At 41.8% G+C, this 24,373-nt stretch overlaps 1 protein-coding gene across 2 annotated transcripts in view; it reads left to right on the forward strand.

The window, feature by feature from the left end:
• Positions 1-24,373, forward strand: part of SAP30BP (SAP30 binding protein) — an 86,943-nt gene that overhangs the window by 3,026 nt on the left and 59,544 nt on the right. For both annotated transcript variants that reach the window (XM_077459675.1, XM_077459674.1), the window contains exon 2: positions 9,416-9,519. In XM_077459675.1, the coding sequence (XP_077315801.1) occupies positions 9,416-9,519 (104 nt within the window). The remainder of the gene's footprint in view (positions 1-9,415; positions 9,520-24,373) is intronic.

Consider the following 24,373-nt stretch of genomic DNA (forward strand, 5'->3'; position numbering starts at 1 on the left):
ATAGAAAAAATATATAAACTGCGCTTAGATATGAATTACAATAAATATATGAATTAAGAATAAAACTAAACATAAACAATAGGCAGCAGCTCTAAGTGGGATACAAACACAAGAATACAAAAGAAAATATGGAGAGCTGCGCCAATAACGCTATATAATAAAAATAACTATATATATAAAAATATACAAAGAACATATGGCATTCATATAAAATAAATACCTAATTGCCGAAAGCAATCACTAAACGTGCATATAATAATCACGAAGAGATATATGGGTAAAAAAATATATATTTAGTCTATGTGAAATAAAGGCTATAAATGAAAATAAACATGAAAGGTATAAAATTAAAGTTCATTAGGATGTTCTAATATCCCAGCGATTGGCATATCACCACCGTGAATCCACACACACTTGAGAATCTGTGCCCGTCACCGGATAAGTGATGCGCTTACCAGATATATGAACAGTAACAGCCTTAATGGTATTAATTCGAAGCAGAGTGGTTAGAGCATCAATCAAGGTTCTTGTATCCAGATAACCCTTAACGCAGGTATATGGCCAAATCCCAGTCTTTAGAGCTCCAATGGTCACGTGTATCACCGGTAATACCATTAAAGAAAGAGAAATGCCTCCATAGCGTAAAATCGTTCAGAAGATTTATTAAAATAAAAGAATCGCACTTACATACAACAGCTTTCTGTCAGCATCAAAACAGAACAAACACCGCCGGCCGGCATACAAACAAGCGTCCCGTCCTCCCCTCATAGAGCGTGGTGGCGTCACTGCGTACCTTCCCAGACGCGTTTCGTCATAGATGAAGTTATCAATGGGGAACGGGCGACGCACCACCTTTTTATGCCCGGACATATAGCTTATCATTGGGTTGTCCAGGACACCAAAGTGATCAGTGTCAGCCTGTTGTCCTTAGAAATGGCTTTGCTTGGTTATGATGGTATCTATTGTATAACTTATCATTGGTTTGTCCTGGGTAAACGTGGTCAATGCCAGCCTTGTGTCTTAGAAATGGCTCTGGTTCCTATTGCTGATGGTGTAACTGATTCATACATTACCAAAGTGATCAGGTTCTTAGAATTGGCTATGGTTCCTGGTGTTGATGGTATAACTGATCATTAGGTTGTCATGGGTCCGAGAGTTATCAATTACAGTCTTGTGTCCTTAGAAATGGCCCTGGTTCCAAGTGTTGATGGTGCACTTCATCTTTTAGGTTGTCATGGGTACAAGGGTGATCAGTGTCAGCCTTTTGTCCTTAGAAATGTCCCTGGTGTTAATGTTCTGGTTTATCTTTAGGCAGGACAGGATGTTTTAAAGCAGATTAGTAATTGGCATTCCTAAAAAGTATTATGGGTAATGAACGCTGACAAGGGTTCTAGCCTCCCCCCTCTCTACTAAAGAAAAAAACAGTTTCTGTCCTTGTTGCTTTTAGAGATTTTCCCTCGATTCCTGTTTGGTAAAATCATTTTCACTCACAGTAAGTGAGGGGAAATCTCTCTAACGATACCCTAGAGCAGTGATGGCGAACCTTGGCACTCCAGATGTTTTGGAACTACATTTCCCATGATGCTCATCCACTCTGCAGTGTAATGGAGCATCATGGGAAATGTAGTTCCAAAACATCTGGGGTGCCAAGGTTCGCCATCACCTCCCTAGAGAGTGTCGCTGCACGTTTCTGGATAAAATGAGAATCACAATTTATTTTTTCTTAGAATAAAGATTGACATTTTCTTTTGATTCTGAAGAACTTTTTTATTTTAAAGACTTACAACCCCATAGCATTAGGTTATCAAACAAGATGCCATTAAAATCAGACATAATACTGTTTGCTTCAATGAAATTCAAAGAAAGTAAATAAAAAAAAAATGTAATGCGTAAAAAAATAAATACGTTTTCTTATATTTGGGTCTTTTTTTTTTTTTTTTTACTCGCCCAAACCCAATTACCAAAACCTACCGTATATACTCGAGTATAAGCCGAGATTTTCAGCCTCTTTTTTGAGGCTGAAAGTGCCCCCTCGGCTTATACTCGAGTCACCGCTGTCTGACTGCTCGATCAGCGTATCGAGCAGACAGACAGCGGACATTCTAAAATTCAAAAGCCGCGCCTCCGCCTTCGCCTGTGATAGGCGGAACACTGAATTTCCCAGCAGTCAGTGTTCCGCCTATCACGGACATCCGCTCATCCTCGTACTAATAGATTATGAAATAGAAGAAAAAAATAAAATAAAAAAACAGCAGGACAATAATTAAATGGAGAAGGAGAATAAGAAGTTGAGGCTGATTAGAGTAAATTAAGGGGTTAAACAGAGGAGCGATTTAATAAAAAAACAAATATTTTTTTTTTACTTGACAAGATTGCTTTAGACCCCTTTCACACTGGGGCATTTTGCAGGCACTATAGCGTTAGAAATAGCACCCGCAATCCGCCCTCAAACTGCTGCACCATTGTCTCCAGTGTGAAAGCCCCGAGGGCTTTCACACCGGAACGGTGCGCTGGCAGGACGTCAGGAAAAGTCCTGCCAGCAGCTTCTTTGGAGCGGTGTGTTTACCCCTCCTCCACCGCTGCTCCCCATTGAAATCAATGGGGCAGTGCTGCAATAACGCTGGCAAAACGCTGCCATTGTGGGCAGTTTTAACCATATCTCGGCCGCTAGCGGGGGGGGGGGGGGGGTAGAAGCTAGTGGCTGAAATGTGCTGCAAATCTAACGGCTAAAAATAGCGGCGTCTTACCACCGACGCTATGGGCACGGCAGTGTGAAAGGGATCTAAAATTGACTTAATTTGCAGACCAAAGTTTGTCCCTTTTTGATCTGTAAATGAATAAATAGGACAGAAGATGCAATGTTTCTTTTTACCTGTTGTTAAACATTGCCGACTGCTTCAAAAAAAATAAAAACTTTTTTTTTTTACAACTGTGAGCAGGGCAGGGGAACTGCTCTGCCCTTTCTACATGCATTGTGGAAATGCAGGATTAAGATCGTGGGGGGAGGGTCGAATCAAGATCAAGATCTTTTAATGATTAATCGGTCATCTCTCAGGGTAGATTTGATGTAAATTGCTAGTAAAAAGGCTTGATTTAAATCACAATTTTTAAAGAAAAACTGTCATCTCTGTCCCACAGGGGTTCCCCCTCTGACCTGTTGACTCACCGAAAGTCCCTTTTACTTTAATGGGACGGCTGGTAATGCGGCAGTGACACAACAAGATGAGTGGATGCCTGCTAACAGGCGCTGCCATGATGGATCTGAAATGACAGGTGCTCTTTATGGCCCCTTTCACACTGGGGTGGTGCGGGCATCAGCGGTAAAGCAGCGCTATTTTTAGCGGCGCAGTTTTAACCCCCGCTAGCGGCCGAAAAAGGGTTAAAACCGCTGCTGCCAGCTTTGCTGGCGGTATAGCCACGCTGCCCCACTCATTTCAATGGGTAGGAGCAGTTTAGGAGAGGTGAATTCACCGCTCCAAAGATGCGGCTAGCAGGACTTTTTTTTTTCACCGTCCTGCCAGCTCACCGCTCCAGTGTGAAAGCCCAGTGTAAAAATACCATAAATCCCCTATTTTGTATACGCTAGAACTTTTGAGCAAACCAATCAATATACGCTTATTGGGATTTATTTATTTTACCAAAAATATGTAGAAGAATACATATCGGCCTAAACTGAGGAGAAAAAAAATAGATTTTTTTTAAATGTGGGATATTATAGCAAAAAGTGAACGAGATTGTTTTTTTCTTTTTTTTTTTTTAAATTAAAAACCACAGAGGTGATGAAATGCCATCAAAAGAAAGCTCTATGGGGAAAAAAGGATGTCCATTTTGTTTGGGAGCCACGTCGCACGACAATTGTCAGTTAAAGTGACGCAGTGCAGAATCACAAAAAATGGCCTGGTCATTGAGCAGCCAAATCTTCTGGGGCTGAAGTGGTTAAGCAGATCCGGAACAGCCAGTCTTCCGTATTGTTTGGGGAGAGTCAACAGGGATCCTCTGATCCTCGGGTGCTTGTATGCCCAAATGAACCGACATTGAGTTTTATCCCAGTATGATTGACACCTTGTGAATGGTTCTGTTTTTATCATTGGCTATTCCATTTATGTGTTTTTGATATAATAAACTTTGAAGTTTTGTAGTGGCACAGTGGGCTGTGTATTTCCTTTCCTCTTCCCCTTATCCTCTCTTATGTCATTGGAGTCGGTTGAGCCCAAGCAGGGTTTTTATTATGAGTTTTTTGATGATGTACTGAGAGCTCCCACTCCAATCCTTTTCCCCCTTCCCTCCCCTTATTGCAGTTTCAAGCATATAGGGGTTTTATATATTTTATAGAGGTTTTCATAGCGGGCATTAGCAGGGATTTGCATCTTGAGGAAAAATCAGACCTCATTACAAAGTGAAGCTAATTACTAAGAGATGTTAAATATAGCAGACAGCTAATAAAAGTTGAATATGACGTACATGTGCACTTTTTAAAAAATATTTTTAATGAAATTTTTTAGTAATACTAGAGATTAAAAACTCCAGTGGGTCAATCTGTGCAGGGAGACTTTTGGTGTTTTTTTTTTTTTTTTTAAGAGCAAAACCCATAATGGATAATAAACCCAGTAGGTTCATGTGTAGTATATGTAAACTGCAAGTTAGGAAAACCCACAATACAGTGACCTCTGCAGTCCTCGAGTCTAAAGAGAAAAGAGACATAATGTTTATGAATAGGGGCACATCCAGATGTCATCCAGCATTTAGCAAGTCACATGGTTGATGAATAAAACACACACATCTAAGTATACAGGTATCCAGGGTAAAGCTGTCCACATAGACTGTCCTCCACACCGCCATTGACATTATCCCTTCCATTCTGCACTCCAGGAGCGCTTGAAGCTTTGCTTTCAGATCGCTCTACTGCAGGGTAGTCTTTGCGTCATGATTGCAGACTGACAGCGGTAAGAGCTGGCAGTGCGGGGGATGGTCTATGTCAGGGATATGCAATTAGCGGACATCCAGCTGTTGCAAAACTACAAGTCCCATCATGCCTCTGCATCTCGGTGTCATGCTTGTGGCTGTCAACCTTGCTATGCCTCATGGGACTTCTAGTTCTGCAACACAGGGGCGGCACAGTGGTGTAGTGGTTAGCACTCTCGCCTAGCAGTAAGAAAGGTCACTGGTTCAAATCCCAACCACGACACTACCTGCCTGGGGTTTGCATGTTCTCCCTGTGCCTGTGTGGGTTTCCTCCGGGTACTCCGGTTTCCTCCCACAATCCAAAGACATGCAGGTAGGTTAATTGGCTTCTGTCCAAAATTGGCCCTAGTATATGAATGGGGACCTTGGATTGTGGGCTCCTTGAGTGTAGGGACAATTGTAGACACTCACTCGGGATGGACTGGTGTCTTTATTCAACTTACTAACTATGAAACAGCTAGAGGTCCGTTAATTGCATATCCCTGGTCTGTGTGGACAGCTTTACCCCAGATGCCTGCATACTTAGATGTGCCTCTTTTAATCATCAACCATATGACTTGCTAAATGTAAACAAATTCCATAGAATATGTATGTGTGCCTCTCTTCTTTTATACTCCTTGGCTCCATCTGGATTTTCCTTCTTAACCTTTGTAGATGGACATTTTATGGTTGTATAACCTGGTCACATTGCTATAATCTTTTTATATGGACTATAAACTGAAGGATTTATGAATAAATGGTTGTGGAACGTGTCATTCGAGTTTCCATTATTTCTTATAGGTAAATTTGCTTTGATATACGAGTGCTTTGGATTACAAGCATGCTTCCGAAATGAATTATGCTCGCAATCCAAGGTTTTCCTGTATAGGGGTGCGTGAACTATACTTTGCAAATTTTATATTTCAGTTGGATGGACAGTTCACATCAACGTGAACAAAGTGGGTGGAGGGATAGACCCTGGGCACAACAGGGCATCTTGTACATGTGCGCTTTATTGCAGCACAGTATCTCAGATCAGTTAGTTTCCAGAAGCCAACTGGTCAATGTGTCTAAGGAAAATTCTAAATACAAAATGCAGAAAGTGCCTTTGTTAGTTTCCTGTTGGTGACACATGGTCTCTTCGTTATCTCGACATATTGGCAAAGTATGTGTTGCTGATTGAGTAAATATTTTCAATATCAATGAAGTTTAACAGCTAGAAAGAGCAATACATATACTGATCAGCCATACCTTTATGACCACCTTGCTAACATTGAGTAGGACCCATCTTTGCCGCAAAAGCAGCCCTGACCTGTCAATGTATAGACTCCACAAGACTTCTGAAGGTTATGCTGTGGTTTCTGATATCAAGACATCAGTAGCAGATCCTTTTGAGTCCTGTAAGTTGCAAGGAGGGGACTCCAGGGATTGGACTTGCTTTTCCAGCACATCACACATGCTTGATTGGATTGAGATCTGGAAAATTTGGAGGCTAAGTCAGCATCTCAAACTCATTGTTGTGTTCCTCATACCATTCTTGAACCAACTTTGTAGTGTGGCAGGGTGCATTATCCTGCTGAATGACACCACTGCCATCAGGGAGTACCATTTCTTTGAAGGGGTGTACTTGGTCACTAACAATGTTTAGGTAGGTGGTTCATAACACTCATTTGAATGGCTGGACCCCAGGTTTTCTAGCAGAACATAACACTGCCTCCGCCGGCTTGCCTTCTAATACTGCATCCTGGTGCCCTCTCTTCCCCAGGTATGTGACGCATGTATACCCAGCCATCCACACAATGTAAAAGAAAGCATGATTTATCAGATCATCCGTCCACCTTCTTCCATTTCTCCATAGTTCACTTCTGATGCTTATATGCCCATTGTAGATGCTTTTGGCTGTGGACATGGGTCAGCATGGACACCTTGACCGGTCTGTGCCTACACAGCCACATACACAAAAAACTGCAATACCCATTTTTTTTCTGCTTTTAAACACATCAACTTGAGGAAGAACATGATCACTTGCTGCCTAATATATCCCACCCCATTTAGATGCCACGGGAACAAGTTAGTTATTGTTATTCACTTAGCCTGTTGGTGGTGGTCGTAAAGTTTTAGCAGATTGGTGTGTGTGTGTGTGTGTGTGTGTGTGTGTATGTGTATATATATATATATATATATATATATATATATATATATATATACCTACCTACCTATCTCTTATCATTTTCGTTTATATTCTTTTTTTTTTTTTTTCTCACACACATCGCTTTTATATAATGCTCTACTCTAAAGCAGAGTACTAGCTGTTTTGGAATCTGATAATTAGTCCCAGGTGACATTGTATTTGGTAGGGATGCACCGATGCTGTTGTCGGTGCCGATATCAAGCATTTGCATGAGTATCGGTACTCGCCCAAGTGCTCCCAATACAGAAACCGATACTTTGTGGTGCAGTTTGCATCAATACAAAATGAATTGGCGCAAATCGCATGCCTTTTGAACAGGAATGCGATGCATTTCCTGTCCAAATCACATGCAGTTTCCCCCACCGTGTGTGTGTGGAAAGGGATTAGTGTAGATGTTTGAAGCACACCAAGGATTGGCACAAAGTGGCATCCTAACGGGTAGTTTATTGCATGATCACAACACAAGAAAGGTGCAATGTTTTGGAGTCACGCAGGACCCCTTCGTCAGGCATGTCACAAAACATTGCACCTTTTTTGTGTTGTGATTAGGGCTGAATCAACAAATTATTTAATAATTTCATAATCGATTACTATTTTCTAAATTGATTAATCGGCCAGTAACATGATGGGGGTTAAAAAAAAAAAACTAAAATGAGCCCTTTATAGTACAACACTATAATCACTACTGTAAATATTACTTTCACTGTTCTACACTAAAAAAAAAAAAAAATGAACCCCCTTCCAGTAGTGACTATTTGCTTTTTTTTGTACTATAAAGGGCTAATTTTAGTCTTTTTTTTTTTTTTTTTTTTTTTTTTTAACGCCATTATGTTACTTAACATCTTAGGCATGGTTCATATGTATATGTTTGTTGGTGATTTTTGCAGAAACGCACTACAGTTCATTTATATTGGTTTCCTATGGGACACATTCATATCTGTGCTTTTTTTTCAGCTGCTGCATATTTGGAAAGAGTCAGGGACTTTTAACACAAAATGGTGCTTTTTTTTGGTTCAATGTACTTCAATTAGAAGCTGCAGAAAAGAATGTAGTGCGTTTTGCAGCAATTTGTGTTTTTTAATCTGCCCAAAAAAAAAAACGCATAGCAAAAAGCTCTGCAGAAACAGTTTAAAAGTAAAAACTACATAGGTGTGTACCAAGCCTTATGCTGGCCTCACGGATCAATTTTCAGGTGAGAATATTCAGATGAAAAATCTTTGTACATTCGCTGAATGAAAGAATTTTGTTTGAAATTTTCACTTAATTTCTAAACAAAAACCACATACACTGTCTAAAAATTCCTTTGACCAAGAAGTTTTCTATTTCCAAATTTTCCCGTCACTGTGGTTGAAAATGAACGTCAATTTGACCCACTTATTTTTCTTTTTTTAAGGTTATTAACCGATTAATCGAAACAATAATCGACCAACTAATCGATTATGAGAATAATCGTTAGTTGCAGCCCTAGTTGTGATCATGCAATAAGCTACCCGTTTGGACGCCACTTTGTGCCGATCCTTGGTGTGCTGGCAAATATCTACATTGTGACTTGAACCTGTATCCAGCTGGTTGTTGCTGCAGCACCCAAACCTTGAGAGCTTATACCAGGAACATGTGCAATGGGAATATGAAGTATTAGAAAGGGATTAAAGCACCATCTAGTGGGCAGTTTAAAAAATGTAATAACTCGCAGTACATAGGAGGTACCGCTGGAGGAGATGTAGTTAGAGGGGCCCCCTAAGCTGACATCACTTCCACCCTATACCCACGGGGTCCTGGAACTTCTCCTACAGCCCTGTGAGCACCTCCAGTGGCCCCGATTTGTTACCTTCTGCGGACCAGGACACCTATGTAGATTATTTTGCATGTGGCCGGATATGTACTGTTAGTTCTAACATTTTTAAACTGCCCATTAGATTCACACACTCGCACAGTTTGAAATGGGGAAAATCGCATATGATTCGGACAGGAATCTTGCTGCATTCCTGTTAAAATCGCATGTGATTCTTTTGCGGGGCATTTCACGCCTTTATTTTATTTTTCTAGTGTTGACACAAATCACACCGTAAAATATCGGTACTCCGTATCAGTGAGTGCTTGACCAAAAGTATTGGTGCTCGCCGATTTAAAAAAAAAAAAAAAAAAAAATGGTATCGGTGCAATCCTAGTATCTAGATAAGGAATAATACAAATTATGTCATAGGGAAAGATAATGAAGTGTAAAAGTATGGACAATGTACTTCTCCACCTTTTTGCCAATAAAAATATCACTTGCCATTTTAGAAGACAAAGGAAGTCTGGTGCCCCTTTCATATGGACAAGATGATGTATCCAGAGTGGAAGAAGATGGATCCAACAAGGAAGATGATGATGCTAGCCCACATTCTGTAAGTACATTTGTGAAGAAGGCACTCTTATCACTAATGATTATTAGTTTAAGCCGAACTCTAGGTAAACGGCTCAGTACTCAGTTGAATTGCATATGTGGCAATTGTTTAACATGCCAACGAATTTGTATTTTTGTGCATCCAGTTCTGAGATTTCCACAGCTCTGCCACACAGCACAGTGTTGTCTGGCAAGGAAGAATCCCTTATTTTTTTTCTTTTGTATTAACACTTTAAGGTGTTTTCCCTCTCCCAGTCTGTGAAGGAGAAGTAACGGACTGATGAGCTCATCCCTCAATCTCCGCTTAATGGCATGTTGTTTGCATATGTACTGATTGGCTGTTTGTCTGTATCCTATTCTAAACCCTTCTGTACAGTAGATAGTAAGAGGTTGATGCTGAGGCAAATTCAGGTACTTGCACTGCTTTTATTGGAAAATTAATTTAAAGCATAACTTTACCCATAACCGTTTGTTAACAATTAATGTTCTTTAACAAAAGAACATACCACATTAATAATTTACACTAACAAAATAAGTGCGTGCTGTAAATTGCCTCCAGCATTGCTCCGGTTTCTTTTTTCTGGGGGCTGCCATTTTGTTGAAGCCCAGAGCAGGCACTTTCATATTGAACACTATCCTTGGTCTGAAAAAATAACATCACTTTCTTTAAAGCGGCGTTCCACAAATTTTTCAGTTTATTAAAAGTCGGCAACTACAAAAAGTGTAGCTGCTGACTTTTAAAAAAAACACACTTGCCTGTCCAGCGATGGGGCCGCCCGAAGCCTCGCTCCTCTCCACGGCGCCGGCATTGCAACTGTGTGCACCCGGCTCTGACAGTTTGTGGCTCACATCCAGGCACGCATGCACAGGTCACGCTGCGCTCTCCTAGTGGCCAGGCGATCTTCTGGGACCTCTAACGTGTCCCAGAAGATTGCAGAGAGGAGGAGGCATCGCCTAGGCGGTGAGAAGACAGGAGGAGGAAGTGGGACAGGAAGTACTTGTCAAAACCAGAAAAAAATTGCATGGCAAATGTGCCACGTCAGGCGGTGAGGAGTGCTTAAAGCGAAAGTTCCACTTTTGGGTGGAACTCCACTTTAATTACAACGTGGCCATTTGCAGCCTTGATTGTATGCCTTGGCTCAGCTATAGGGAAAGCCTGCAGAAGCTTTGCAGTGGTGAAGTTCATAGTGCTGCCAAGGGAGAATATTGGGGAGATAAGATAAGACATTGTCTTTGTAAGTTACTTTTTTTTTGTGTCTCCCTGGCAGCAGACAGTTTGTCCTGTCACCTCTCCTGTGTTTTCTTTTCTCTCACTTAATTTGTCCTTCCTCAGCACCATCTGTCATTCCTGCTGCTTTTTGTGGCACCCCCATTGTGGGGTAACCAAAATATAAACTTTGAAATTGCGCTATAAAAACTTAGAACTGCTGTCACAACCAGCGATATAAAGGGTGTAAAGCAATACAATTCTCAAAGTGCTGTGCTAAAAATGTAAACGTATAAGATGAACAATAAATGTGTAAAAAAAAAAAATGAGCAAGTGACATGATCAGTCCCAAATGGTGCAAATTACAGTGAATCGGAACAATGGATGCCACATGTGCTCTGCCACCTATGGTGCAGTTAAACTCTTAACAGAGCAAATGGACCCTTTATAAAACAGGGGTGTCCAACCCACGGCCCAGGAGAGTTCGGCATGCAATCCTGTGCAAGAAAAAAAGCCACAGTGGCTAGTATGTATGGCAAGATGCAGGGGATGCAATGTATATCTATTTGCATAGAAGCTGCAGCAGGAATGTTACATAGTAAGGTTGAATAAAGATACCAGTCCATCCAGTTCAACCTGAGTGAGTGAGTGTCCCTATCCCTGTACATTGTGTCTCATTACGATGCTCATCTATTAAATTATTATTTATTTATTTAAGGTACCCATATAGCGCTGCCAATTTATGCAGCACCCCACACATACATCGCACACTCACATCGGTCCCTACTCTCAAGGAGCCATTCCAATCCAAGGTCCCCATCTCACGTTCATCTACTATGGCCAATTTTGGACAGAAGCCAATGAACCTACCAGCAAGTCTTTGGAGTGTGGGGGGAAACTAAAGTACCCGGAGGAAACCCATGCAGTCACAGGGATAACCTGCAAACTCCATGCAGGTAGTGTCGTGGTTTGGATTCAAACCAGCGACCCTTTTTACTGATAGGTGAGAGTGCTACCCACTAGACCACTGTGCCACCCCAAAATTCATATTTTGCTGCTATGTGAGATACAGTCACCAAGACTTGCAAGTAGGCCCCAGCGAGATTTGAACTTTGGACTTCTGGTTTACAAGACCAGTGATCTAACCCCTGGAGGGGAAGTGTTTTTGTAAAAGGAACAGCTATAGGAGGAATTCTAGAGCCAGGCAAGTAAATGCCACTTGACTTTATTGTGGGGGGGGGGGGGCAGATCCATAACGGATATTTGCAGACGGATGTCAAAATCACAGATTTTGCAAACTGTTCATGAATTTAGGCTAGGTTCACATTACTGTGGGACTGGTAATTGTAGGTATTGGAGCTGTTCTTGCACCCACAGCCAAAACATACTGCACTTTATGGATGCATGGGTCTGCCAGTTTGTCTTAATGGCACCCCCACACATCTAAAAACACAGTGCGTTTTCATGTGTGGGAACTGACAGGAAATTGCATGGTGGAAAAGAACTGCGTTTCAAAAATGGTGCAGGAGACTTTTACCTGCATGAAATTCAAGCACAGCAGGCCATTCAAATGCCGTTCAAGACAATGTGGAATTATTTATCGGTTTCATGTTTGCTTGCCCGTTGAAATGCTTTTTTGGAGGATAGAGCTGCACGATTCTGGCTAAAATGAGAATCGCAAATTTTTATTTTTTTTGCTTAGAAGATAGATAACGATTCTCGTGGCATAACATCATCTTTTACATTAAAACAAAAAAATTGTGCTAACTTTACTGTTTTTTTTTTTTTTTTATTGAAGTGTATTTTTTCCCAAAAAATTGCGTTTGAAAGACTGCTGGGCAAATACAGTGTGACATAAAATATTGCCATTTTATTCCCTAGGGTCTCTTTTAAAGTATATATAATGTTTGGGGGTTCCAAGTAATTTTCTATCAAAAAATATAGATTTTTTTATTTTTTTTAACTAGAGGTGCACCGAATGGGTTTTTTGGTGCCGAAACCGATACCAAAAATAAAAAATACACTAGGCCGAAAATGACCGTTTAAAAAATATATTTTTATACAGGAGATGGTCAGACATGATACAAGAGATGGTCAGAGACTGGGGACATGATACAAGAGATCAATGCAGCCTCACAAGTGCCCATCAGATGCAGCCAATCTGTGTCCCCGGGCCAGCGTGTCCCCAGGGCAGCCAAGCCCGTTCAGGGGTAGAGAGACGAGAGCTGCCGCCGCCTGTTTGATTAAAGTGCCGGGAACATCACAGCTTTCATTTCGATAGCTGTGTGTTCCCCACCGTGCGCGCCGTCATATACAGCCCCTCCCCCTTGTCTGAGGAACTTTGATAGACAGATCGCCTGTCCAATCCTGTGGCGGGGATCTGTCTATCAAAGTGCCCGGACAAGGGGGAGGGGCTGTATGTGAGGACGCATGCAGCAGGGAACACACAACTATTGAAATGAAAGCTGTGATGTTCCCGGCGCTGTAATCAAACAGGCGGCGGCGGCTCTCCTCTTTCTGTGCTATACTACCTCCCAATAATGGGTGGGGCCGCGGGTGGAGCCCCGCCCCATTTTCGGCCCCATTATCGGATTTTTTTTCTCTTTCGCCAAATTGCCGAAAATACCATTTTCGGCCGATATGTTTCATCCCTAATTTTAACTTAAGAAAGAAGTGTCAGTAAAAGATTTGGACTTTAAATGGTATAACTTCCTGCATTTACATGTTGTTTAAAAACTTGGCAGACTGCCTGGATTTTTTTCTTTACATGCAGAAGTTTATCCCGTTTGATCTAAGAAGGAAGAGAGTTACAATGTTTCATTTTAAAAACTTGGCAGACGGCCCGGATGTTTTCTTTTGACAGCTGAGTGAGCAGATACGTCTCTCTACTTGCTATATGAAAGAATCGGCAAACTGCAATAGAGATCGTCAGAGGGGTTGAATCGAGATCGTGATTTTTTTTTTTTTTTTTTTAACGATTAATTGTGCAGCTCTATTGGAGGAGAGAAAGTTGGGCAAAGTTTTTTTTTTATTTTTTTTTTATTTATTTTTTTCTCCATACTTTAGCTTATGTCGATAAAATCTTGTCACGTTCTAAATAGAAAATTTGATCCTTGAAGTAAAAAAAAATGACATCTGTTTGTTCAAAAAACCTTGTCTGTTAGAGAAGACTGTTAAGCATGTATGACTGCGGGATCTTGTAGAACACTTTAGTAGATGTGCTGTAGACCTGTGATCAGATCTGTAGGTGGAAATGATAACCCATGGACATTTTCTACTATGATGATTGGTTCCCACACACCAGTAGTGCAGTGCTTAGACTAGCATATACAGTTGGTACATTTGGTTCTTCTAGATCCTTGTTTATGTATATATTACTCTATAACTATAGCCTATGACTTGTATCAAGTGCTTGTGGATCATGGTGGAATGTCTGTTGTGTTTTTCATAAGGTCTGTATACACTGCATGATATTTCCTGACACTAAAGGTGTTGAGTTCTGTAATATTTGAAATACAACATCTCAAAGCCTGAAATGTCATAAGCTACTTCTGGGGCAGATATGAGTGTTTTTTGGCTTATAGGCTTCAATGAGAACATCTGTAAACACTTGAATCAAGTGTTTTTCAACGTTATTCCTGCTATTTTACCTTTTTAGCCTTGATAGAACTCCATAGTGTTTTCTATTGGCTGAAACAAACGCCTGAAGCTTGAAATATGCTTCTAACCACTTCATGACCACAATACGTGTGTGTGTGTGTGTGTGTGTGTGTGTGTGTGTGTGTGTATGTATGTATACACTGTGCCCTTGAAGTGGTTTACCGGAGTTATCGCTGAAGCTATCGCCCATAACCCCGGTATATCTTTTTTCAGCTGGCTTTATCATGAAAGCTTTCTGAGCGGCTCATGAGCCAGTGTTACCCGGGCTTGCTGATTCCGCCGACTCGCCTGAGACATGTTGGGTATCTGTTTACTCTGCATAGCGTTTTTTTTTTTTTTTGTTTGTTTTTTTTTTACATTTTACAAACAAATGGGGGTATAGATTGATATAAATTTTTTTTTTTTTTTTTTGGAATAATACACTTAAACTAAAAAACAAATGTGTCTCCAAAACTGCTGGGCCAACACCATGTGACATAAAAAAAATTGCGACAATCATAATTAATTAGTAATAAGTAATTTTCTAGCAAAAACGTGCCAGAAAAAGCCTGGTCTTCAAGTGGCTAAAATGCTTGAATATACATCAAGTAAAAATGTCTGAAAATTGATCTGCCTGGCATTTTGATCCCCTGCTGATTTTGTACTCTATACATACACACTGTGTGTGTGTGTGTGTGTGTGTGTGTGTATGTATGTATGTATGTATGTGTATATATATATATATATATATATATATATAAATCACACACACCTACCTTTTTAGAGCCCCTAAAGTAAAGATCACAAATGTTTAGGGAAATGCAATTCTTAGGCCGCGTACACACGCGCGGACAGTCCGCTCGTGTGTGGGCTTTCAGCGGACAGTTTCAGCGAACAGTCCGCTGAACAAGGTTTTTCGGAAATTCCGTAAAACTGTCCGCTGAAACCTTGTTTCAGCGAACAGTCCGCCCGTGTGTAGGCTTGTTCGTCAAACTAAGTTCCGCGCATGCTCAGAAAGGATTTACACGCCGAAAGTTATAATGCAGTGTATAGGACGTCGTATTTTTCGTCCCGTCGTACGTGCCGTTCACGTCATCGCGCACGGTTTCAGCAAACTGTTCGTCCGTCGTGTGTGGCCATGTCCATGCTAAGTTTGAGCGGACTGTTTGCCGAAACTGTTGGACGGACAAAGTTGGGCGGACAAAGTTGGGCGAACAGTCCGCGCGTGTGTACGCGGCCTTAGAGTGAGGGAGAAAAAATAATTTGATCCCCTGCTGATTTTGTACGATTGCCCACTGACAAAGAAATGATCAGTCTATAATTTAATGGTAGGTTTATATTAACATTGTATCATTTCTGTGTACCAGTTCACTCTCTGCAGGAGCTGATTTATCACACTTCATTTACTGTCATCCATCTAGTGGTCGTAATGAAGTATTTTCTGATTCACTCTACGGTCCCTTTCACACTTGTGGACTGCTAAGATCTGCTTGTCAGTTTTTTAGGCGGATCTGAACGGTCGCTCCATACAGCTCTATGGAGCAACAGATGCCAGCGGTGACATGTCTGCTGCCATCCGCTCCGCAAAATCCAGATGGATGGAAACCCTATTTTCTATCCATCTGGCAGATCGGATGAAAACGGATAGGCGGTCCGTAATCATCCGATTATTATTTCCCCGGCTCAGCAGGGATCAACGGCGCGATCTCCGCTGAGCAAGCGGATGCTTAATACGGACAGCCCCTCATGAAAGGGGCCCCACTTTTTGATCTCCTCATCCGCTTCAGACCTTGAAATATCGCAATGGGCCCCCGATTGGATGGGCTTCACCTGCCCACAAGTAAGATGGGACCGCGCAACAAGGAGGGAACATAAGGTTCGTTTTTGAATAAAATAAGAACTATAGCAGCGCAATTAAGAAGAATACTCAGTGCAGTATTACAATACTATGATGATAATTCATCATGATTCAATGATCGATTGATTTGGGGGGGGGGGAGCAATTTGTCGCTGGAACTCCGCTTTAAGGAGGAAAGTTCCTGTGTACCAGAACTTACGTATAGATGCGTGAAGACGTGTATGATCATTTAATTTTTTTCCCCTTTGTTTAGACTTGATTAGGGCAGAAACAACTAATCAATTATGAAATTTAATTGATTACCATTTTCTAGGGCTGTCGAAATAAAAGATTAATTTCTCAATTAATTTTTTTGGTCGATTAAAATTCTTTTGATCGGTACTCACCTCTCCGCTAACTTCCCGGGTCTTCAGGGTGTTCCATCGGAGATCCGGTGACGTCACAGACATCAACGTCACTGGACTCCTTCCCCCTTCCCCAAGTGCCTCCATCTGCTAACGAAGGGAAGGGGGGGAGGAGTCCGGTGACATCGAAGTTCTGATTGAACGCAACGCATACGGGGAGGAGCTACGCATGACGTCACCCACTGCTGCCCTACGGAACTAACACTATTGTCAGCTTTACATGCTGTGTTTTTATCATCTTTATGTGAGTAGATTGGCTTTGAACACAAAAGTTAAATCTTCTACTTAAGCGGTGATCGCTTAGATCTTTTCTTTCTACCCATCACCTGGCGTCCTTGCTGAGATCTAAGGAGACGTGAGAGAAGTTTTTGGTCCTTGTTAACCCTTTTTATACGCACTTGCATGACCACCTGTTTACACAGGGGTCTATGCCATAAGGTGAGAGTGATTAGTTAGACTGGAGGTGGAGGGTTTGTCACGCTACTGTGGAAGAAAAATTACTTGCGTCAGTGCTACAGTTTGAATTTAAAACTTATTTGTGTGAACTGTGAAGTTAAGTCATGGATTGTGGAAACTAGTGTCGAGTGATTGTATATAGTGTATACCACATTTTACCACTGACAGTAGTTGGATCTGTATGTGTGTGTGGTTCTGAAGGCAGAAGTTTTCTTTACCTTGCTATAGGGACACTGTATACCAGGCCTCAAAATTTCAGGTCCTGATCTACTAGCCAAGCCTTAAGAGTTACTCGCCACCTGTTGCCCCACCCAAACCCAAACCCTGCCAGGCCCCTAAACACCCCCTTGTAAATGATCTCATGAAATAACACTGTTAAATATTTTGTTCAGAATTAGGTTACAAAAATCAACAACAACTTCTACCTCCAATGCCTCACCGCAGTATATACCTCTACCTTCATCACAGTACACCTCTATCTCCAACGATTCCCGCAGTACACCTCTTCCTCTATCACAGTATACCGCTACTGCCAGCGCCTCCCACGGTATACTGATACATCTATAATCCCTCTTCCCAGTATGTCTCTGCCTCCAATGCCCCCCCCCCCAGCAAACCCCCCATTCTATCATACCTATGACTCCAATCCCCCCCCCCCATTTTATCATATGGTATGATAGATTGGGGGGGGGGGATTTGGAGGCATAGGTATAATAGAATGGGGGGAGGGGGGTGGAATTGGAGGCATATGTATAATGGATTGGGGGGGGGGGGGGGTGATTCAGACCTATGCCTCCAATTACACCCCCCAATCCAGCACATATGTGCTCTTAATCACCACTTTCTCCCAGCAAACATGTTGTTCAATCCCCCAATGCCACCAGAACGTCAGAGCCTCACATTATTACATACCATTGTCCTGCAGCCAGGGGGTCAGGCATCAGTGCATTCCTTGGATGTGTGGGAGGTGGAGAGGGGCGGTCCTAAGCAGCGCCCGCTGGTGCATTTATTTTCAAAAATCTGCTGCTAGCCTGTGCAGTACGGAGATATGGAGAGGGGCGGTCCCGAGCAGCAATGTGTGGACGGTGGAGAGGAGCGGTGCTGGCTGGCACACTTCCTTGCAAAGCTCTAATTTGCTGCTAGCCTGTACAGGGCAGAGATGTGTGGGAGGTGTAGAGGGGCGGTGCTGGCTCCTGAAGTACTAGCAGTACAGTACTAGCCTGTATGTTTTTAAGAACTCTGGGAACATCCGGGACGCGATGGACCAAAAGTCAGAGTCCCTGCTGAAAAAAGCCTGGGAGGCCAGTGCCTCGGCTATGGCCCCTGCTTTAGCAGCAACCTACATTGCCAGTAAAGATGAGCTCCGGCGTGTTTGCAAACTCCACATGCAGAGCCTGCCAGGAAGTCGGCACAGTGCTGCGCTAATCACAGCCAGTGAGACATTGCCCCAATGCATGGCTGCAGAGATCAGGCAATATCTCGCTGCCTATGATTAGCGCAGCACTGTGCCGACTTCCTGGCAGGCTCTACACGTTGAGTGTGCGAACACACTGGAACTCCTCCCTAGTTGCCAGAAATGCAGACTTCAGGATATTCTAGATTTCCCTTTAGTGATGGGGAAGGCTGTAGCATTCCTGGCTGACATGGCGGTGGATTCCGTTAAGGCCTCTGCAAAAACAGGAGCACTGATTAACTCAGCCAGCAGGGCCATTTGGGTTAAAGCCTGGGAAGATGATCTTACCTCTAAGGCCAAACTGTGTGGGTTGCCCTTCAAAGGATCTTTGTTGTTTGGCTCAGGCCTTGGTGAGGTTTTGTCTAGGCCCTCAAAAAAGGGGAAGAAATTTCCTGTCAAACCCAAACAGGAAAAGTACAGGAAATTTTTTCGAGGCCCCTTGAAATATAATCAACAAAGGTCCGAGAAGCAACCCAACAGAAGGTGGGGTTATGGTAGAGGCAGGCAAAAGGGTAATTTGCTCTTTTCCTCTCTAGGCAAAAACACAAAAGATCCCAAGTGATGCTAGAATCAGGGTAGGGGGCACACTGTTTTCTTTCATCACTCATTAGGAGGAGATTTCAGACAGTCCTTATATCCTCAGTCTGATCAGGGAAGGCTACTGCCTAGAATTCTCATTAGAGCCCCCACCTATGATCACGTTATTGCATATTCCAAAGGATGCATCATAAAAGAAAGCCCTATTAGATAGGATTCAGGAACTAGTAGAATAGGCGGTAGTTCAGGGCACAAAAAGCCAGCTTTACCGAGGCTTTTACACCCACGTTTTTGTGGTACCCAAGCCTTCAGGGAAGTATCGCCTTTATTATAAATTTCAGGAACTTTAACCACTACAGCCCCGGACCAATAAACACCCTAAGGACCAGAGGTCTTTTTCCAATTTCGCACTGCGCTGCTTTAACTGGTAATTGCGCGGTCATGCAATATTGCACCCAAACGAAATTTGCGTCCTTTTCTTCCCACAAATAGAGCTTTCTTTTGATGGTATTTGATTGCCTCTGCGATTTTTATTTTTTGCGATTATAAATGGAAAAAGAGCGAAAATTTTGAAAAAAATATATATTTTCTTCTTTTTGTTATAAGAAAAATCGAATAAACTAAATTTTATTCATACATTGAGGGCAAAATTTATTCAGCCACATGTCTTTAGTAAAAAAAAATGTCAATAAGCGTATATTTTTTGGTTTGCGCAAAAGTTTTCTGGAATTTACACAGCTTTTAATTTATGACTGCCTATCTCATTTCTTGAGGTGCTAAAATGGCAGGGCAGTACAAACCCCCCCAAATGACCCCATTTTGGAAAGTAGACACCCCAAGGAAATTGCTGATGGGTATGTTGAGCCCATTGAATATTTATTTATTTTGTCCTAAGGGATTGAATAATGACAAAAAAAAATTTTTTTACAAAAAGTTGTCACTAAATGATATATTGCTCACACATGCCATGGTTATATGTGGAATTGCACCCCAAAATATATTCCGCTACTTCTCCCGAGTATGGGGATACCACATGTGTGGGACCTTTTGGGAGTCTAGTCGCGCACGGCACCCCCGAAAACCAATCACCACCTTCAGGATTTCTAAGGGTGCAAATTTTTGATTTGACTCCTCACTACCCATCACAGTTTCGAAGGCCATAAAATGCCAAAATAGCACAAAACCCCCCAAAATGACCCCATTTTGGAAAGTAGACACCCCAAGCTATTTACTGAGAGGCATGTTGAGTCCATGGAATATTTTATATTTTGCCACAAGTTGCGGGAATATTACAAACTTTTTTTTTTTTTTTTTTGCACAAAGTTGTCACTAAATGATATATTGCTCACACATGCTATGGGCATAAGTCAAATTACACCCCAAAATAAATTCTGCTGCTTGGGTGGGCTGGGCAGAGGGGCAAAACGCAGGTGCTAGCAGGTATCTGGGCTGATCCCGCTAACAATGCGTTTTTTTGGAACCCTGAACTGCTGGGGACGCTAGTATAGATCTGATCAGATATTGATCTGTTCAGATTCTATACCACTACAGGAGGTTTATGCTTTGCGTGTGGGTGTTAGCGGTACTGGCACTAACCTAGCGCTGCCTGGGGCGACGCAGACCCTGACCCTAAAACCTAATTGATATCACCTGCTGGGTGATCAGGGGGTTAAACCTTTATTGGGTAATAAATGGTGGGTGCCCCGATGCTATAAAAAGCAAACTAACCAGAGTCACCCGTAACACTTTTACAGTGATCAGTGGTGAAAGGGTTAACGAGGGGCAATCAGGGGGTTCAAATTTTTATTAGGTAGTATATGGGGGTCCCTGGCACTATATAAAAACCTGACGGGGAACCTAAATAACTAACTGGCTAACCAGCGTCACCAGTGACACTTATACTGTGATCGCTGGTGAAAGGGTTAACTAGGGGCAATCAGGGGGTTAAAACCATTATTGGGTAGTATATGAGGGTACCTAACGCTATAAATACCTGGCGGTGAACCTAAAAAAAATAACTAGCTACCTAGCGACACTAATGCAGCGATCAGAAAAATGATCGCTTAGTGACAGTGGCAAAAGGGGGGTGAAAGGGTTAACTAGGGGCAATCAGGGGGTTAAATCTTTATTGGGGGGTGATAGGGGGCTACCCTGGACCTAACACTAACTGCCCTGACAGTTTTAACTGTTACAACTGACACTGAATGCATTGATCAGTAAAGAAATGATCAATGCAATCAGTGACACTGTGACGGGGGGGGGGGGGGGGGGGGGGGGGGGGGGTTGTGTACCTATGTGTCAGTGTAGTGTTTTGGTGCACTTACTTTTAGTCTTCTCCTCGTAGTCTGGTCAAAAAGACCGCCCCGAGGAGAATGACATCACTTCCTCCTTCCTGTGTAAACAATACACAGTGGGAGGAAGTTCGTCATTGGCCAGGAGCGATCCAGAGGGGGTGGCCAGAAACCAACGGCCATCCCCTCATCACGGATCGCTCCTGGAGGGAAACGGACCGCCGTATCCAGCGGGAGGGGGTCCGATCGGACCCCCCCACCCGCTGGAAAGCAGGCACGTACATCTACGTGCTTGTGCCTGCTTGTGCCAATGCGATGACGTACAATGGCAATACGGCGGTCCTTAAGTGGTTAAACAAATTTCTAGAATACAAAAGATTTTCCATGGAGCATATTACGGAAAAGCCTACTGAAGGATGTCTTTCTAACCAGGCTAATAAAGGGTCTGGAGGATGTTAGTTATGAGGAAAGGTTGCGAGCACTGAACTTATTCTTTCTGGGGGAAGAGACGCTTGAGAGAGGATATGATTTTAATATACAAATACTGTACTGGTGACCGCACGATAGGGATAAAACTTTTTCGCAGAAGGGAGTTTAACAAGACTCGTGGCCGCTCATTAAAATTAGAAGAAAAGAGATTTAACCTTAAACTACATAGAGGGTTCTTTACTGAAAGAAAAATTGCAGCTCAAAAAGCTCTAGACCTTTTAGACACCCGCCCTAGGTGCTGGTTCTGCTCAAATTTGGAAGAAAGGAAAAAATCCTGGACGGCCACACACTGCTAACGTCAAATCTTGTGCATACAAGACTGGGAAAACAAGCTAACGCGTTTCACATCATGAGTAGATGCTTAGTCGGCCTGACTAAGCATCTATCATGTTGTGAAATTAATTAGTTGAGGCAAAGCATACCCAGCCATACTCAATCGTGCTCAGTCATACCCATCCACGGCTCATCCATGCCACTACAGTGCCTCACAAAAGTGTAATAGGTAGTCAAATTAGATTTGAAACTTGTGTCCCTAGAACACCTGATGTCCTCTGTATGTGGCCACGCTGTGGAAAAGTCTCACACGTGGTATCGCCATACTCAGGAGTAGGAGAATTTTGGGGTGTCATTTTTGGTATGTACATGTTATGTGTTAGAAATATTCTGTAAATGAACAACCTTGTGTAAAAAAAAAAAAAAAAAAACACATTTTTCAAAAACTTGTAGAAAAAAATTACATGTTCTAAAGACTCGATATGCCTCATAGATTATACATTGGGGTTTTTTCTTTCCAAAATGGGGTCATTTTTGGGGCTTTTCCATTGTCCTGGTTCTCCAGGGCTTTCAAAAATGTAAGAGGTAGTCAAGAAATATGTGTAATTTATGCTCCAAGAAGAAGTATGTGGCCACGCTATGTAAAAGTCTCACACATGTGGTATCGCCATACTTGGGAGCAGTAGTAGAATGTGTTTTGGGGTGTAATTTGTGGTATGCATATGCTGTGTGTGAGAAATAACCTGCTAATATAACAATTTTGTGAAAAAAGAAAAGGAAAATCTAAATTTTTCAAAGAAATTGTGGGATAAAATTACAACTTCAAAAAACTCACCATGCCTCTTACTAAATACCCTGGAATGTCTACTTTCCAAAAAGGGTCATTTGGGGGGTATTTATACTTTTTCCTGGCTTGTTAGGGTCTCAAGAAATTAGATAGGCCGTCAGTACTTCAGATGTGATCAATTTTCAGAGATTGGCACCACAGCTTGTAGACTCTCTAACTTTCACACAGACCAAATAATATCCACGATTTGGGGTTATTTTTGCCAAAGATATGTAGTGGTATAAATTTTGGCCAAAGTATATGAAGAAAAATTACTAATTTGCAAAATTTATAACGGAAACAAAGAAATTAATTTTTTACAGCATTTTCTGTGTTTTTTTTTTTTTCTTTTATATCGCAAAACAAAAAAAGCCCAGTGCTGATTAAATACCACTAAAAGAAAGCTCTATTTTGTGTGAAAAAAGGACAAAAATTTCAAATTGGGTACAGTGTTGTATGACTGAGTAATTGTCATTCAAAATGTGAGCGCACCAAAAAGCTGAAAATTGGTCTGGTTATTAAGGGGGTTTAAGTGCCCAGTGGTCAAGTGTTTTTTATTTTTTAACCAAAAATATGTAGAAGATAATATATATCGACCTAAACCGATGAATAAAAATGTTGTTACAGCGTCGCACAACCGTGCAATTGTCAGTTAAATCGACACAATGCCGTATCACAAAAAATGGCCTGGTCATTAAGGGGTAAAATCCTTCCGGTTCTTAAGTAGTTAATGTATGTGGGTAGATAGAATATCTATATCTGTTATTATTCTATATTACAGTGATATAAAAAGTCTACACACCCCTGTTAAAATGTCAGGTTTCTGTGATGTAAAAAAAGAGACAAAGATATTTGAGATTTCAGAACAGGTCACATTTGTCTGTGTGTTCCTTGGCCTTCATGATGCTGTTTGTTCACTAAGGTTCTCTAACAAACCTCTGAGGGCTTCACAGAACAGCTGTATTTTATACTGAGATCAATTTACACACAGGTGGACCCTATTTACTAATTAGGTGACTTCTGAAGGCAATTGGTTCCACTAGATTTTAGTTGGGGGTATCGGAGTAAAGGGGCTGAATACAAATGCACACCACACTTTTTCTTTTTAAATAAAATACTTCTTTTTATTTATTTTTTTAATTGAAAACCAGCTATTTTTCATTTTACACAAGAATACATAAAATGTAAATTTATTTCCTGCCCCCCCCCCCCCCCCCCCCACATGTATGGTCAAAGTTGGAGGTATGTTTCTGTTAAGAAATCATATAATTCATACTTTCCTGTGTGTGTGTGTGTGTGTGTGTGTGTTGCTTTACACGGATTAATTCAAAGTTGCCTCTGGTCCTGTGACCTTTCCATTAAGGTACAATGTATTGCTGAAGGAACTGCTTTCTGTGTTGGACGGCACTTCTGGGTGTCTTG

The sequence above is a fragment of the Lithobates pipiens genome, unplaced genomic scaffold (assembly GCF_037356315.1).
Source record: "Lithobates pipiens isolate NorthernLeopardFrog02 unplaced genomic scaffold, aLitPip1_a1.2 Scaffold_28, whole genome shotgun sequence".
In the NCBI taxonomy this organism is placed as follows: domain Eukaryota; kingdom Metazoa; phylum Chordata; class Amphibia; order Anura; family Ranidae; genus Lithobates; species Lithobates pipiens.